This window comes from Dermacentor albipictus, chromosome 5, assembly GCF_038994185.2.
Source record: "Dermacentor albipictus isolate Rhodes 1998 colony chromosome 5, USDA_Dalb.pri_finalv2, whole genome shotgun sequence".
Lineage (NCBI taxonomy): Eukaryota > Metazoa > Arthropoda > Arachnida > Ixodida > Ixodidae > Dermacentor > Dermacentor albipictus.
In genome coordinates this window covers 140,845,342-140,859,469 of record NC_091825.1, presented here as the reverse complement: position 1 = coordinate 140,859,469, position 14,128 = coordinate 140,845,342, and the positions used below count along the sequence as shown (strand labels likewise).

General features: G+C 45.9%; 2 protein-coding genes across 2 annotated transcripts in view; one reads left to right on the top strand and one right to left on the bottom strand.

Annotated features, from left to right (window-relative positions):
* LOC135908393 (uncharacterized) overlaps nt 1-6,837 on the top strand; it is a 12,987-nt gene extending 6,150 nt beyond the window's left edge. The window contains exons 6-9 of the mRNA XM_065440176.1: nt 532-732; nt 1,601-1,633; nt 2,616-2,669; nt 6,627-6,837. Of these exons, the coding sequence (XP_065296248.1) occupies nt 532-732; nt 1,601-1,633; nt 2,616-2,669; nt 6,627-6,677 (339 nt within the window). The 3' untranslated portion in view covers nt 6,678-6,837. The remainder of the gene's footprint in view (nt 1-531; nt 733-1,600; nt 1,634-2,615; nt 2,670-6,626) is intronic.
* LOC135908394 (uncharacterized) overlaps nt 1-14,128 on the bottom strand; it is a 79,501-nt gene that overhangs the window by 17,261 nt on the left and 48,112 nt on the right. The gene's annotated exons all lie outside the window — the stretch shown is intronic.

Sequence of the window (14,128 nt, the reverse complement as noted above, 5' to 3'; positions counted from 1 at the left end):
CTGTTATTCCCTGAGCGTTTGTGCTCTTCACTTGTGTACGCCGTATGCGTTTGCCATTTCATGCGCAAACATTCTCATCTGCAGTCGCGTGCTGTAGGTGCATGGCCAGGCAAATATAACCGGCACCCACTAAATAGTGTATCTCTTTGCACACAAGCTTGAAAATTTTGACCGCGCAAGAAAAAAAAAAAACCCTTATTTGTGGCTGGAAATGAATGAATTGAGCTTCAGGCGTTGTAACTGGAGGCATGTGTTCTCGGAAACAGCTGACGTGCAACGCGAGACAACTTCTGTGCGGAAATTTTAGCCGCCGATTATTTATTCTATTTGTACTCTAGCTGAATGACTTCGTACGAATGTTTACTTCACAATTCAGCAGACCGCCAAGGTCAAAATTGAAAAGAAAGAAAGAAATAGAAAATTGCCCGAACATTGAAGATACCGCAATAGCTTCGGTGATCGAAGCAGTGAATATGGAAGCTGTTCCGTGCCCGTGGACACGTGAGTAAGACTCGTGCCTTGTGCGTTCAGAAAACCACCGTCGTGGAACCACCGAGGCAGCCGGTGGCGCCCGTGCGACCATCTATCTGCGCGGGGCTGGCCCTGTGCTCTGACGCCGGGAATGTTCTCGACGCGGCGAATGCTGCGCTTGTCGACAGCGCCGCGAAGCAGCAGCTGTCCGCTGCCGTCAGCAGTCATCGGGCAACAGCGGTGGCGTCGGCAGGCAACCGTGTACGTTTCTCATTCTTGCGTCGTTGTTCTCATCAGCATTACTCACTGTGACCGCGCTCGATCGGATTCACATAAAACTAGTCGACTAAACTCTTTCCCACGATATCGCTTCTTTCCTACAGCAATATTTCTCTGTAAAACGCGTTCCCAGGCGTTCCCAGACGGTGTCATATAACGTGAAGGTACTTTCATGAAAATGATAGTGGCAAAATTTCTGACGAGGTGCAGGAATTGCATCAATGATCGGAAGGACATCATGCTAACAGAGCTGTGGTGCAGGAGCTCAAACGATAACGTTCTTGTCGGGGCCATAGGCATCGTATCCGTATCAGTGCTCCACATCCGGGCTGCGGGTGGCTGTCGGGCCACCAGATGTTATTTTGCGTGTTGCTACTAAAGAATAGCAGCTATACACTGACAGCCTTTAAATGTGGCAGTGATGACGCAGCGAAACTTGCTCTAGGATTGACCGATCGTAGTAGGCCTCCGTGAGAAAAGAATGTGTATACATTAAAGACGTGTAGTGGTAAGGCAACTGCTAATTCAGGCGTAACAGTGAGGTAACGCTTGTAATCTTTCACAGAAGCTATAACATGATGAACGCTGCATGATCCGTAGCGCCCGCTGGTTACGCGGTGACGACGAGGTCGATGTTAACGTGGCGTGCCCTTAGAACGTGCTCGATTCGAAGGCCGGCTGGACTGACCGCCATTTCAGCCGATGTATAAGACTTTGTCTTCCCGCGACATACATGACGGCTGGTTGCTCTCAGTCGCCGTAATACTTTTAAAGCATTATGCGAGACTATATGGCCGGTGCTGCAACGTTCCCTTTCTTTTCCTTCGTTTTCCTTTGTCTTGCCTTGCAGGATAATCCGTACAAGGTTCTTCTGGAGCCACCCGTAAGTACTATATAGCACCGACACTACACATGCCGCATCTGTTACATCTACTATATCTGCTATCAGTAAGAAGTATACATCAATATACTGAAGGTGTTTTTAGTGAGGAGCCACCAAGGGGTCTCAAAATGGCAACATGTATGCAGTGCGTACAAAAAAAAACACGAAAAAGAAAATGAGCGACGACGCTGTGCTCTGACAAAATGCAGACCTATTTTTATCTTTGAAAACCTGTTTTTGAGCAATCCAGCACAGGACAGAAGTTTATTGTGTCAAAAAAAATACGCCGCCAGTATAAGCTAAGCGATGGCGCTCACTTCACGCTATGCTATAGATGCTTCCTGCATGTGTGATGTTTATGCTATACTTCCTATTGCTTGGAGGCCACTTGCGATCAGTTCTCTTAACCAACTAGAATGGACTTGCTATACAAGTCCAATTGTTCATCGAACCTTACATTACTTCTCGCGTTAAATATTTAAATAATTAATTATTAATTAATTATGTGACTTGAGCCACATTTGCGTATTTGGATTACGTTAGTGCATGTTATTTCTTCCTGAGCCTTTCGATTGGTGGAATGTCCAAGTGGCATTGTTGATAAATGACGCATTAATTGCAGCGCATTACACTTCTTACTTCATACTGCATCTATAATACACCCAAAAGATGCTCTTTCTCTCGCCACCCTACATATGGAAAAAGCGCATCCAGTCTGGCCTTTGTCTTTCCAGCTCGGTGAGTGCGCGGACAGATGTCGGCCAAGCGGCTAACATGTCTAAAGAGACTGCAGGATCTGATGCAGTTTAGTTTTTTTTTTAGATTCAGAGTAGACGGCGCGAATACAAGACGATATACTCGTTCTGTTACATTTTTCCACGTATATGCGTCTTTGCGTTTTGGTTGAGTTGCTAGTTGGCAAGTGGCGACCATAGGCGAGAGCTCATTCTTGCCGCTTTGCCTTTTTTCTTTTCTTTGACAGACTGTGCGGCAATTCCTGCACTTTCCGTACGTTTTAATCAGGGCCTTTGTTAAGGTGAGTCGAAACTGGTGCTTTGTTTACACACATTATTCGCGTCGGCCTGAAGAGTACAGGTAATTTACTAACGTAAACTGAGCATATAGTTCTGAAATACAAATGCATACATGCGTGACGCTGCGGTGCAAAAATAATGACCTCGATGTCGCGGGTTCGATTCCCTGCCCCGGTGACCGCGTTTCAATGGGTGCGAAATGGAAAAACGCTCGCCTATTTAGCTCTAAGTGCACCTTAAATAACACCAGAAGCTCAAAATTAATCCCGAGTACCCAACTACAGCGTACCTCATAACATATCGTGGTTTTGGCACGTAAAACTCTAGAATGTAATTTTATTTTTTTGTAAAAGTATCGATACGCTTACACAGGAGAGCTCAAGAGTTGCCCATGCGCACATTGCCCCTTTCAGCCAGCAAACTTTTAACAGGAAACCATATTTTATTTGGTCTCGGTGTGGGTTTCTTTCCTCGTAACGTTAATCCTCAACACAACGTAGGCAGACGCAGGGCAAGAGCCCTCGCCCTCCTCAAGCGTACCAAGGAGGATCCCTACTCGGCATGTTTTGTCGACGCCGCCCAATATGGACAGTCGTCTAACTTCGCTATTGCCCTCGTTGACCACAACGGACAGATAGTGAATGTGGCTTCCCTGAAGTGCTCAACACCAACCAGAGCGGAGCAGGTCGCAGTTGCTATAGCACTCCTAGACAACAGAAGATCACAAATCTTCACTGATTCGAGATCGGCGGTCAGGGCTTTCGCTTCAGGATCCATCGCTGAGGAGGCTCACAAGATTCTCAAGAACAAGATCATCTCTCCGCACACCATCACGTGGTTTCCGGCTCACCTCGAACCCCAGCTTGACTCGTTTCCCAATCTTAATGACATTGCCCACTCCCAAGCGCGCGCAGTAACCCACCGCGCGGGAGCAGGATCGAGCTCAGACTCCGGGGTCCTCGAGTTTCGGGACACTCTCACTACTTTCAGCGAAATTACTACGCACTATCACCTGGGTAGGAGGACTTATCCTTCCCCTCACAGCAAACTGGCTAGACCTCTGGCGTCCACTTTACGCATGCTTCAAACTAAGTGCTATCCAAACCTGGCCCTTTTCCACACGATCACTCCAGAGGTTTTTAGCTCTACTTGCCCCGACTGTGGGGCTGTTAGCAATCTCGCACACATGCTCTGGCGATGCCCCTCGTTACAGGGACCCAATCGCATCACAGAAGAAGAATGGAGCTCTGCCATCCAGAGCTCAGACCTTTCACGTCAAACCTGGGCTGTCCAGAGAGCCCACGATGCGGCGGTTAGGCTCGGCCTACCCGTCCCCACGTGGGAGCGGCCCGCAGCTCTTCCCTAGGGCAAAGCTTCTCAGGACCTTGTTATTAAAGTTCTTTGTCTGTCTGTCTGTCGGTGTGGGTTTAGCCAGCGTGACTAACAGGCTTGTGCGTTACTTTATGTAGCATCTTCCATAAAATGTCATTGTTCCCATTGCAAACCCCGCTTTCCAAGCAGCACTATCGTGCCAAGCATCGTCGGCATCCTGCTTGAAACGTATAGCATTTCAGCAGTTCTTGAAAACGTAGTCGCGTGGTGGGGAGGCCTGTATAGGCTAGCACACTGAAACCATTTTCCAGCGCTCTCGGGTGCCGTAGCCTGACGGCGCATGCGCGGCAGCATAGCTCTCGAATCCTCGTCGAGCGACCTCGTCAACGTGCTGTAAGACTTCGAGAAGCTTTTGCTGCTTAACATGCTCTTTGAGGTCGAAATAAATTTAGGATGTAGAATGCCATTCTTGAGAAGGATGATTTGCTGTGCGAGTTGGTGTTCCATTCTTGGTGACAAGCAGCGCAAAAAAAAAAATGGGAAAGAGATGTTTAATACGACTGAAAGGAAGACGGACACAGCGTTGACTATCAAGTGAAGTTTGTATTTAAATCACACACATTTAGGGCGATTTCCAGAAAGAAGCCTCAGTTTACAGTCAGCGCTATGCCGTCTTCTTTTCTGACGTGTTTACGACGCCGCATGTCACAGGAAGACATCCTTGAGTGCTTATCTCTTATCTGTTTCAGCAGTAACCAGTGCCCGTGGTAACAAAAGTTTGCACGTGGACACATTGCGCCTCTCAGCTATAGTACGTTTTGATCGGGAAAAAATATTTTGTTTGGTTTCGGCTTGCGTAGTCAGCACCCTCAGATAACTGGCTTGTTCGTCACAAGATGCAGCAGCAGGAGATGCTTGCCGTCTGACTGTGTACCGACCTGCTTTCGGCCCCATCGCTGTATTGAATACTACAGAGGTACAACATTCGGGCTGACAGGTTGAGAAAGCTGGAATGCTCAGTATTTATGCGAGCTCACATCATTACCACGTAATCAGTTTCGACCCCCAATGAAGTTGTAATAATTAACTTCTGTGGATTCACGTGCCCAAACCACGATCTGATTATGAGGAACGTCGTAGTGGGGGACTCCGGACTAATTTTGGCCACCTGGGATTCTTTAACCAGCGCCTAAATCGAATCACTGAAATCAACTGGCACTGAAAAACTCGAGTGTCTGTAACATTATATGAAACGGGCTGGAAGGGGCTTTCTAGCAGTTCTCGATCTGCATTAAGTCTGATTTGGCTTGACTCGAACACACTCGAAATTTGCCTGTGTGAACCCTTATAAGAACGACTATTGAAATGTTGTCGGCATATTGTTGAATTGTTGACTCAATATGCTTTCAGCAATGCCTCAACAGCTGTTGAAAGCACAAAGCAATAACTCAACAATAAAGTTGTTGAGTAGCTCACAACAATAAAATCGCTGACTAAATGCTCTGATAATGAGGTACGTCGTAATGGGGGACTCAGAAGTAATTTTGGCCACTTGGGATTCTTTAACCTCTACCTAAATCTAATTACTGAAACCTATTGGCACTGAACAACTGGAGTGTCTGTTGCATTAAATGAAAGGAGCTTGAAGCGGTCTCCTAGCAGTTCTCGATTTGCATTAAGTCTGATTTTGCTTGACTTGAACACACTCAAAATTTGCCTGTGTGAAAGGGCGTAAGCAGTGCAGCGTTGCACCGCGTGTCAAATGGAGGGCTTGACGACATTTCGTCTGGTCGGGTAACAAATTCATGCCAAACGAAAGCGAAGGACGCCGATTAAAAAGGCGTTGTAAATGAGCATTAGACATTTGCAAACAAGACTTCCGTGTGGGAGTCGATACTTCCGATGCATCCAACACCACGTTTTGGGTCGTGATGTCATTTTTTTTTTACGCGAATCAACTACGTATATTGGCGGGGCCTGTAAGCCCACCAGGAAATTGAGGTTTGTTTTTGTTCCGCGTCCGCAAACTTTAGCGAGGACCTTTAGAGCTTTAGTTCTGCGTGACATACGAACAGTGATAACCAATGCATGGCATCGGCCGTGCGCCGGAGACTACATTATAGTAATGTTGTTACATCAATATTTTGTGTTACATCCTTATTATTTGAACTGTCTGTGGAACGCGAGCGGCGTTAATGGTAAGCAAATGCGCTCTGCGCTCTAAAAAAACATCGCATCTATTTGGGCTCCCCAAACAATAATTGTAGCTCCTCTTGTGTGCATTTCCTTCCTTTTATCGCTGCGCTTTCAAGTCATGAACGGCAGTGTCGTATCAGCTTGACATAGACCGTTCTTGACACGGAACTAATGAGCGCTAAAGGTATTTTGTACGAGTTAGATGACCTTCATTGTTTGAAGACAAGATATAAGACTCGAAGAGTGTCAAAAAGAAAGAAAGATAGAGTGAGCCTTCGGATGCGTCCTCAGTGCACTGTCGAACGCTGGACGCCACCTGCGAAAAAGGCAAACCATTGAGCAGACTCAAACATTGAGCACACACAGTGATAAGGATTGTTTGTGTAAAGCTGATGTTTCAAAGCTAAGGTGCGTATTTCTTTCTCTTACAGTGCCAGATGCTGGGAATGTACGGAATATTTGTCCATCATTACAAGAAATGACGCGCAGAAGGCCGCCGCAAACGTTTTTTTTTTTAGAGAGAAACTCGCCACATTGTTGTATGTTTGTTCTCGCACAGCATCTGTGATGACTTATAGTGCATCGCGCTTTCTTATCATTTTATCGATGTACCCTCATAAAGTTTCGTTACTGCGTTGTTTATTCACTGTGTGCCCTTCTACAAACACCCCCGTATCCTCAAGCTATCCTCGACTCGAAGATCTTCCTCCACTCAACCGAATTGAACAAATCGCCGTCTCTCGACTGAAAAAGACGTTATGCTTCTCAAGAGATAGCCTCCTATAGGCTCGAGAATTGTTATGGAGCGTCAATACAGCGCAGTGACCACATTTGTCGAGGCCTGACGCTGCCATCCCCTTCCTTGAGTCGAGGTAGAGGGCTGAGTTGAGGAACGTTATTGAACACGAGGGTTAGAGTATTGAGTGAACTGAAGCATAGTAATTCGATAGGGATGTATGTGACAAGTAATAAATTGTTCAAGTGATTATAGAAAGGTGAAGGTTTGTGGAGCAGGAAACGTTCGAAACACTTGCGACACTACTGCGCGTATGAGCGCGAGGCACTTAGTGCCGTTATGAGCAGAACTGACGGTATTTGAAATAAGTACAGTTTTAACAACGCAGTACACTTTTACGGAGCGTAGAAAAATGTTCATATTTTTTGCAAAAACGGAAATGCATGTTACCGAACAACGTGATTTATAGGCGACAGCTAGTGAACTCAATATCGCCTAGACGCTTGCTCAGCAGAGCGGCTAGTAGCTTATAAATGGCAACGCGTACAACGGACTATACCAACCATAAGTGACCCGAAGCTCGAGCTGATATATTCATTCCACTTGTTTATTGATATTATTTTTTTCGTTCATTCATTTTATTCACCAGATAACACGGGACGGCTACCTGGGCTAAAAGCTGCATAGAAAGCTTGACAGGGGCCCAGGTAGCCGTTACAAGGCATACACAGCAACCAAGCAAGGAGAATATACATACAGAAGCCGATATAGTAATGCAAATGTGCTGCTAAAAGAGTGAGCATCCGTAAGAAACAAACGAAATAAACAATATCTATACGAAACCGAAGCACAAAAAACATATATAGGCGACATACATTTAACAGCTATCTCAGCATTTTCGCAAAAAAGTGCTCGCAACTGATGTATCGACGTGTACTGTGTTTGTATTTATTTATTTAGGATTGAAGGATACGTATTGTGAAACGACATAGCGCTATTGTAGCGCTATTGAGTGCTCACTAATTCGGTCGACACTTTCTCTGGTGATTTCCACACGTCCTTGTAATGTCAAAATAGGGCAAGAAGGCAAGTGGCAAGAGGTGGGTGCGATTAATTTTGTTTCCCTTCCTGGTTCATTGAAGTTCCAAACTGGTACACCAATGTCGCGATGCGAGCACTCGAGCTCAGTATTGAGAATGTGATTCCACAGAATTTGTCTCGGAAGTACAAACACTGAACCTAGAACAAACACCACAGGAAAAATGCAACGTTTCAGTATAAGTAGTATAGTTAATTTTGTTTTCGCAAACTAACAAAACATCGGACACCACCGGTGGCGAGACCGGGCAAGCAGGTCGCATTGGCGAAAGGAGTGGTACAGTTAGCACGTGCTTCTTTAAAAAAGTTTGTCGATGGTGCCAGATAATCGTTGTAGGCGTTCTTAATCGCATGCAAAACCTTGTCATACGCTCTGAGTTACAAGTCGCAAGATGAGTTGACCGCCACAGCGCTGCAATTTACGCTTTATGTCGACAACTGCTGTCATTATCAATCGTTTATTTTTTTTTCAGCTTTTTCGTTTATATGAACCCAGACCTGTGAAGCAGTCAAAATACATTATTCCCGAGTTTCGCCGCAGTATATTTACATTTTTATACTCGCTGAAGCCATTGCAGCGTCCCGCTACGTCGTCAACATTGTCCACATGTTAAATTGGGGGTTTCCAGCTTAGTTTAGTGCTCCGTAAAATCAGCTGTAGCGAACGCAGAATGGTGGTCATATATCTCGATCGTTGTGTCCAATAAGTTGTAATCTGAAAACTCTGAAAAGTGCACTTATTTTGTGACAAGCTGTAGCGGCAATTTTGGGAAAGACGTCGTTAAGTTGAGAAAGATCTTCGCGAAGCCCTGACATTCCTTGGCTTCACCGTTTACGCAGGGAGCATCGGAGTAGGTTGGCCTCACAACAAAGTTCTGAAGATATTGGTTTATACAGCATTTGTACTTTTTTCTGTCTGCATTATTAAAAACTGTGTAGTTATACTGACCTTGCGCAATAATAGTGAGGCTATACTCACTTAAGGTTCTTGAAAAGATCAATCAACCTTTGTAGCTGTCTCCTTCCACTCTTTGCTTACCGGAAGCAACGTGATGCCTTGCACAGGATCTATAAATAAGTGCAGCGTCCGTTGAAGGCGATCCATCATACAACAGCGATAACCGATTATACGAAAGCGTCAGGGACAAAGCGTCGACAAAAAGAACTTTGCATCAACATGTTTTTTTTTTTTGCAATCGCCAATCAACCTACTGAAGTTTCAGCCAGAGGGGCTGCGGCCGACGGCGTATACGTTTAAAGCTGCTTGAGGGATGTTAGCTTTGCTGATAATGATATTTACTTTGCTTTCCTTAAGAACATTATATTCGCTGATAGCGCCACTGAGTAAGATAAGCAAGGTTTCGTTTATGGCACCTCCGGTTAAAGCATGAAAATATAAGGCTTGAAAATTGCTAGCTGAAGGTTAGTCGTTTAGGAGAAACTTAATAATACAAAACGAAGCCAACATTAGCGGCCGCGGGTGTATGCAGCTATCATTACGGTGCGCTAACGTGTTCGTTTCGTTAGAACAACGTATCATTAGTATATACGTGCTTGCTGCGTCATTCTTCGTTTACAATGTTTGAAATTGCTTCTCCTTGTGGCACTTATGCACGTTTGGTTTTCTATTTATAATTTTATCTGAATCTCGTTTCTATTGAACTTGTTCTATTGGGGATCGCGTAAACGGCTGAAGATGTGGTTGTTACGAAGGATTCCGAAACAGAGCAAATCTATTGATTGAAATTGACTTCTTGACTAGACAAACAAGCAATTCCGCAAATTAATTCTTTCTTTTGTAAGAGAATAACACAGATTGTACCTGCTGACGGAAAGTTGTAAAGAGTGTCTTTAAATTGTGCTCTGTTTCTCTTTCTTTTTCATAACAACTACAAATTATTTGCTGACAGCGTCTCGGCGAGCATCTTTCAACGCTTTCGCGTTGTTCCGCTCCTTCCATGCAGTGTAGCGTTTCGACGGCGACAACTGACAAGGCGCGCAGAGCAGCCGTGTACGACAATCAACTCCACAGCCACTGTCGTTCTCTCTTATATATCTCATATCTTCCACTTGTCAAGCGCTCGACAGACAAAGCGCTGCTGTCTCCGAACGCCCCATCGTATCTCCTTCATCTCTTTCTCTGAAGACCTCTCGTGTCACCGGTTGCATTCCAGAGGCGCGGTGCTTCTGCTCAAAGACAAAGGCGGTTCCGTCTCGTAAAGCAGAAGCTGCCTTCCGCTTGCGAGGTGTCAGAGGCGCGCTTGTTACAAGTGGACCGTCGACGACGACCATTTCGAACAACGCCGAGGGCTGTTGTCACAAGAGCGTCGTCCTCCCCCGCCGTCCTTCTCTTCCTTTTTCTTTCGTTGTGTGTCGGATTGCCGACGACCGAATATACGCGTCCCGCAGGGGCAGCGTTGACGAGACGGATGATCTCCCCGCATTGCCTGGATTAGAACCTGTCGAGACGAACGAATGGCGGCGTAGGTGGGCGATAGATCGCGTCTGCGCTCTGCTCTGACCTCTCGCCACTTTGAGTGTTTACTTCCGCCGGCTTCTCTGGAAACTTAAGCGAGTCTTGACGATGGTGCTTCTCGTGCACTTGCACTCTTCAATTTTCTTAGGTGTCTGTTGACCTAGTGGTTAACACCTCTGAATCAATGTAGGGCAAATTGAAAGGAGCATGATTGCAAAATAGACAATCTCATATTATTTAATTTTATTACAGCACCCCCTCCCCCCTCTTATTCCACTGCGCTCCCCACCAAGATGCGTTGCGTAAGATGGAGGACTGAAATAACTCAATTGGCATTACAAAACTTCATTTGCAAAGACAAGCAGTTAGAGTTGAGCTTAAAAACGTCGTTGAGCTGGTGAGGCGTTAATTACGCGATGAAGAAGGCAGTTCCAATTCTCGTCAACTGCATTCGCAGCCTTTGGTTTCGATCAATGGGAGAATGAAATTGTAAATATGCGCCACGACCGTATATGCCAGACCGGGATTGCCACGTTGAACAAAAACTTTTCTCATAATATTGTGATTTCTCAAGTGGCTATACCTGACAAACCTGATACTCTCAATGCATCGCGTGTCTTCTCGTGTTTATTTTTTTCCTCTTCTGTCTGACCATGCCAGATGCAGGAAACCTGAGTAACCTCTAAGTGCTGTTGTCCCGTCAAAATGCGGTTATTTATAAGCTGCAACTAGCAGAAAGATCTCTGCAGTTAAACTTATTTATACACATAACGATACGCAACATGGAAGGCGTGACCGCACCCGTCATGGCGCGGGGTCAAATCCCGACCACGAAAACGAAAACGAAAACGCCCGTGCACCTTGCATTGGGTGAACGTTAAAGACCCACAGAGTAGTCAAAGTCCCTCACTACGGCGTACTCTTGATATATATATATATATATATATATATATATATATATATATATATATATATATATATATATATATATATATATATATATATATATATATATATATATATATGTATATATGAGGATATTGAATTAGAATGTTGAAAGTCAGAAATTAATTAATTGGAAGGCGTAAGCTCATAGTACACGCTGGTCTCTTGCTCAAGCACAGTTTCTTTCTTTACTCTGTTTCAACTTGAGTCACCTCCGAACAGTCTCGCAAATATAAGCGCGTCCAAACAAACAAAGAAACGAACGAACGAGCGAACAAAAAGTACTATACATATATAAGTGGTACTTTCACGAACAGCACAATACAAACATATAGAACTGTAACGCGAGATTTATCGACAGCGAAGTGGCTGTTGGCCCTAACTACATATTCGTTGACCAAATACACATGTAAACATATTGGGAAAAATATTTTGGATGAAAGGAGACAATCGGAATAAGGCAGTGGACTCGCGCATAGTGGAGGCAAAACTTAAGTGTCTATGAATCAAGAAATACTAGAACCCTTCTAGATCAGTGCACTTATCTGCAGGATGAAGATGGTAGATGCAGGCGTAATCGAACGTGAAATACGCAATATTATTAAAGCTGCGACTTTAGTCGTCATTACTGCGTAACAAAGCCCTCGCAGGGTGACTATTTTCCGAGAGGCGCTTAACTTCATCCGCTTGTTCTGCAGTGGTGCGCGTTTCTTTGTGTATCCTTCTTTAGTCGCGCTGTTGCAGCTTAGTTCTAAAGGTGAATCAAGTAGCCCTCGCCACGATATTAATAAAAATATCACATTTATTTATTCATTTGTTTACTTATTTCAATGACGCTCAAGACCGGAAGGCATTGCAGAGACGAGTGTCGAAAAAATAAATACATATGGCATTCAAGCTGACAGACAGCTAATTTGAAGTTAGCACACTCGATGAGAGCGATGGAAGCACAAATGATGTTCCGGTCGACGCTTGTCCTAGGGATGAGATTCTTTAAACAAGTTCATATGGCAATCGGGCACTCCTACCTTAAAGCTGTGGTCTGACCTAGATAAAATGTAGATAGAGGCGAAGGAACTCGCTTCTTTCAAAATAGAGTTTTAATGATGAATTTTGTGAGAGAGACAGAGGCGGTAATACTTAAGACGCTTTGAAAGATTGCACAGGTTTAAACTGGTCTTGATCGACGTGACACTGGCATGACGCGAGTAATTGGATAGGAATGAAACGTGTGACTCGATTCTGAATGATTTCAAGTGTGTTGTACAAAATATGTTGGATAAATACCACGAAGCTTGAAATGGCAATACCATTCGCTATCAAAGTGCCACTGACATAAGGTCGTCATCATCAGCGATGCGACGAAGCATCTCATTCATCGTGAAATTTACAGCAACCAATGAATCGAGGGACGCACACTATCTTTTCAAAGCCAAAAAAAAAAAAACTTATGACGGGATGGAGCGCCAAATTTTAGAGGTGAAGGTCTCGGATTGGACATTGCCGGCTGAGCGGCTGCCTCTCCCTCATTCTTTTGTGGGCATTGTTTATCATCATCGTGTTTCTATAGGCAACTAGGTAGCAAAGAGCAAATAGGTAATAAAAACGAAGTACGATGTAGGCGTACGTCTGTGGAGAGAGATGCTGACTAGTCTAGGAGAAGTTGAACAAACTCGAAACTAGCTGCCTTCATATGTAACTCGACAGGCTGCAATGTTCGAGGCAGTGAGGGGACAATGGCCGGCACACGGAGGAGGAGGGGAGGGGGGTGCAATGGCAACGCACTCTACGGCGCGGCGACCCCCACCTACGCTCCAGGCTACACGAGCCTCACGCGCGCGACCGTCGAACGACCAATGCCGCCGCACGGCGGGCCGGGTGGTGCTACGGGGGCGACAACCTGTGCCGCTAACAACGCGTGCGTCGACGTGCGCGGCATGCCCGGCTCGCGCTGAAAACGCGTCCCTTTGTTCCGCATCGCCGGACAGCAACTCGGCTGCGAGCGGCTATACCTCGCGCGCTCGGCTACCGCCTGCCGGAAGCCTTCCGCTGGAAACGTCCCCTCCCAGCAGCCGCGGCACACCCGCTGAGAAACAGCGCGATCCGGGGCTCGGTGCGACGAGCGGTTTATTTCGGCGCGACGTCGGCCGCTGCTGGCCCGACGAGACATTAGCGGGGGTGATGTAACGCCACCTCCTTGAACGCGGATTGTTCGAGGGACCGTGGGCGCAGTAGTTCGAAGGACGGGTGATCTCTTTTTCAACGGGGAAGCGCACTCCTCGCGTCGGTATATTTCTCGGATGCGACAGGCTTCAAGCGGGCGCCTAAGCGCAGGCTTGTTTTTATAAACGCGATTGCTAGCGACGGTCGTCGCATTGAAGCGGAGACCGCGTGGAACATATTTCGGGCGTACACTTTCGGCTCGGCGTCGCCCGGTACCGATGGTCCCTTTTCACGCTGCGTTATAGCGGCATAACCCGCGCTAACATTATGGTCTTATGGCGTCCCAGCGAGGCATTCCGGTTAGGCCAGTAGCTAAACAAACCACTTTTTATTTGGTTCTACAGCCCGGTCGTCATCATGCCGGCTGAGCTCCACGCCGGAAATATGCCCAAGATATACCCTTAATTCGTTCCATGCATCTGCCGCTCCCAAGGAACGTAACTTAGTTCCGACAG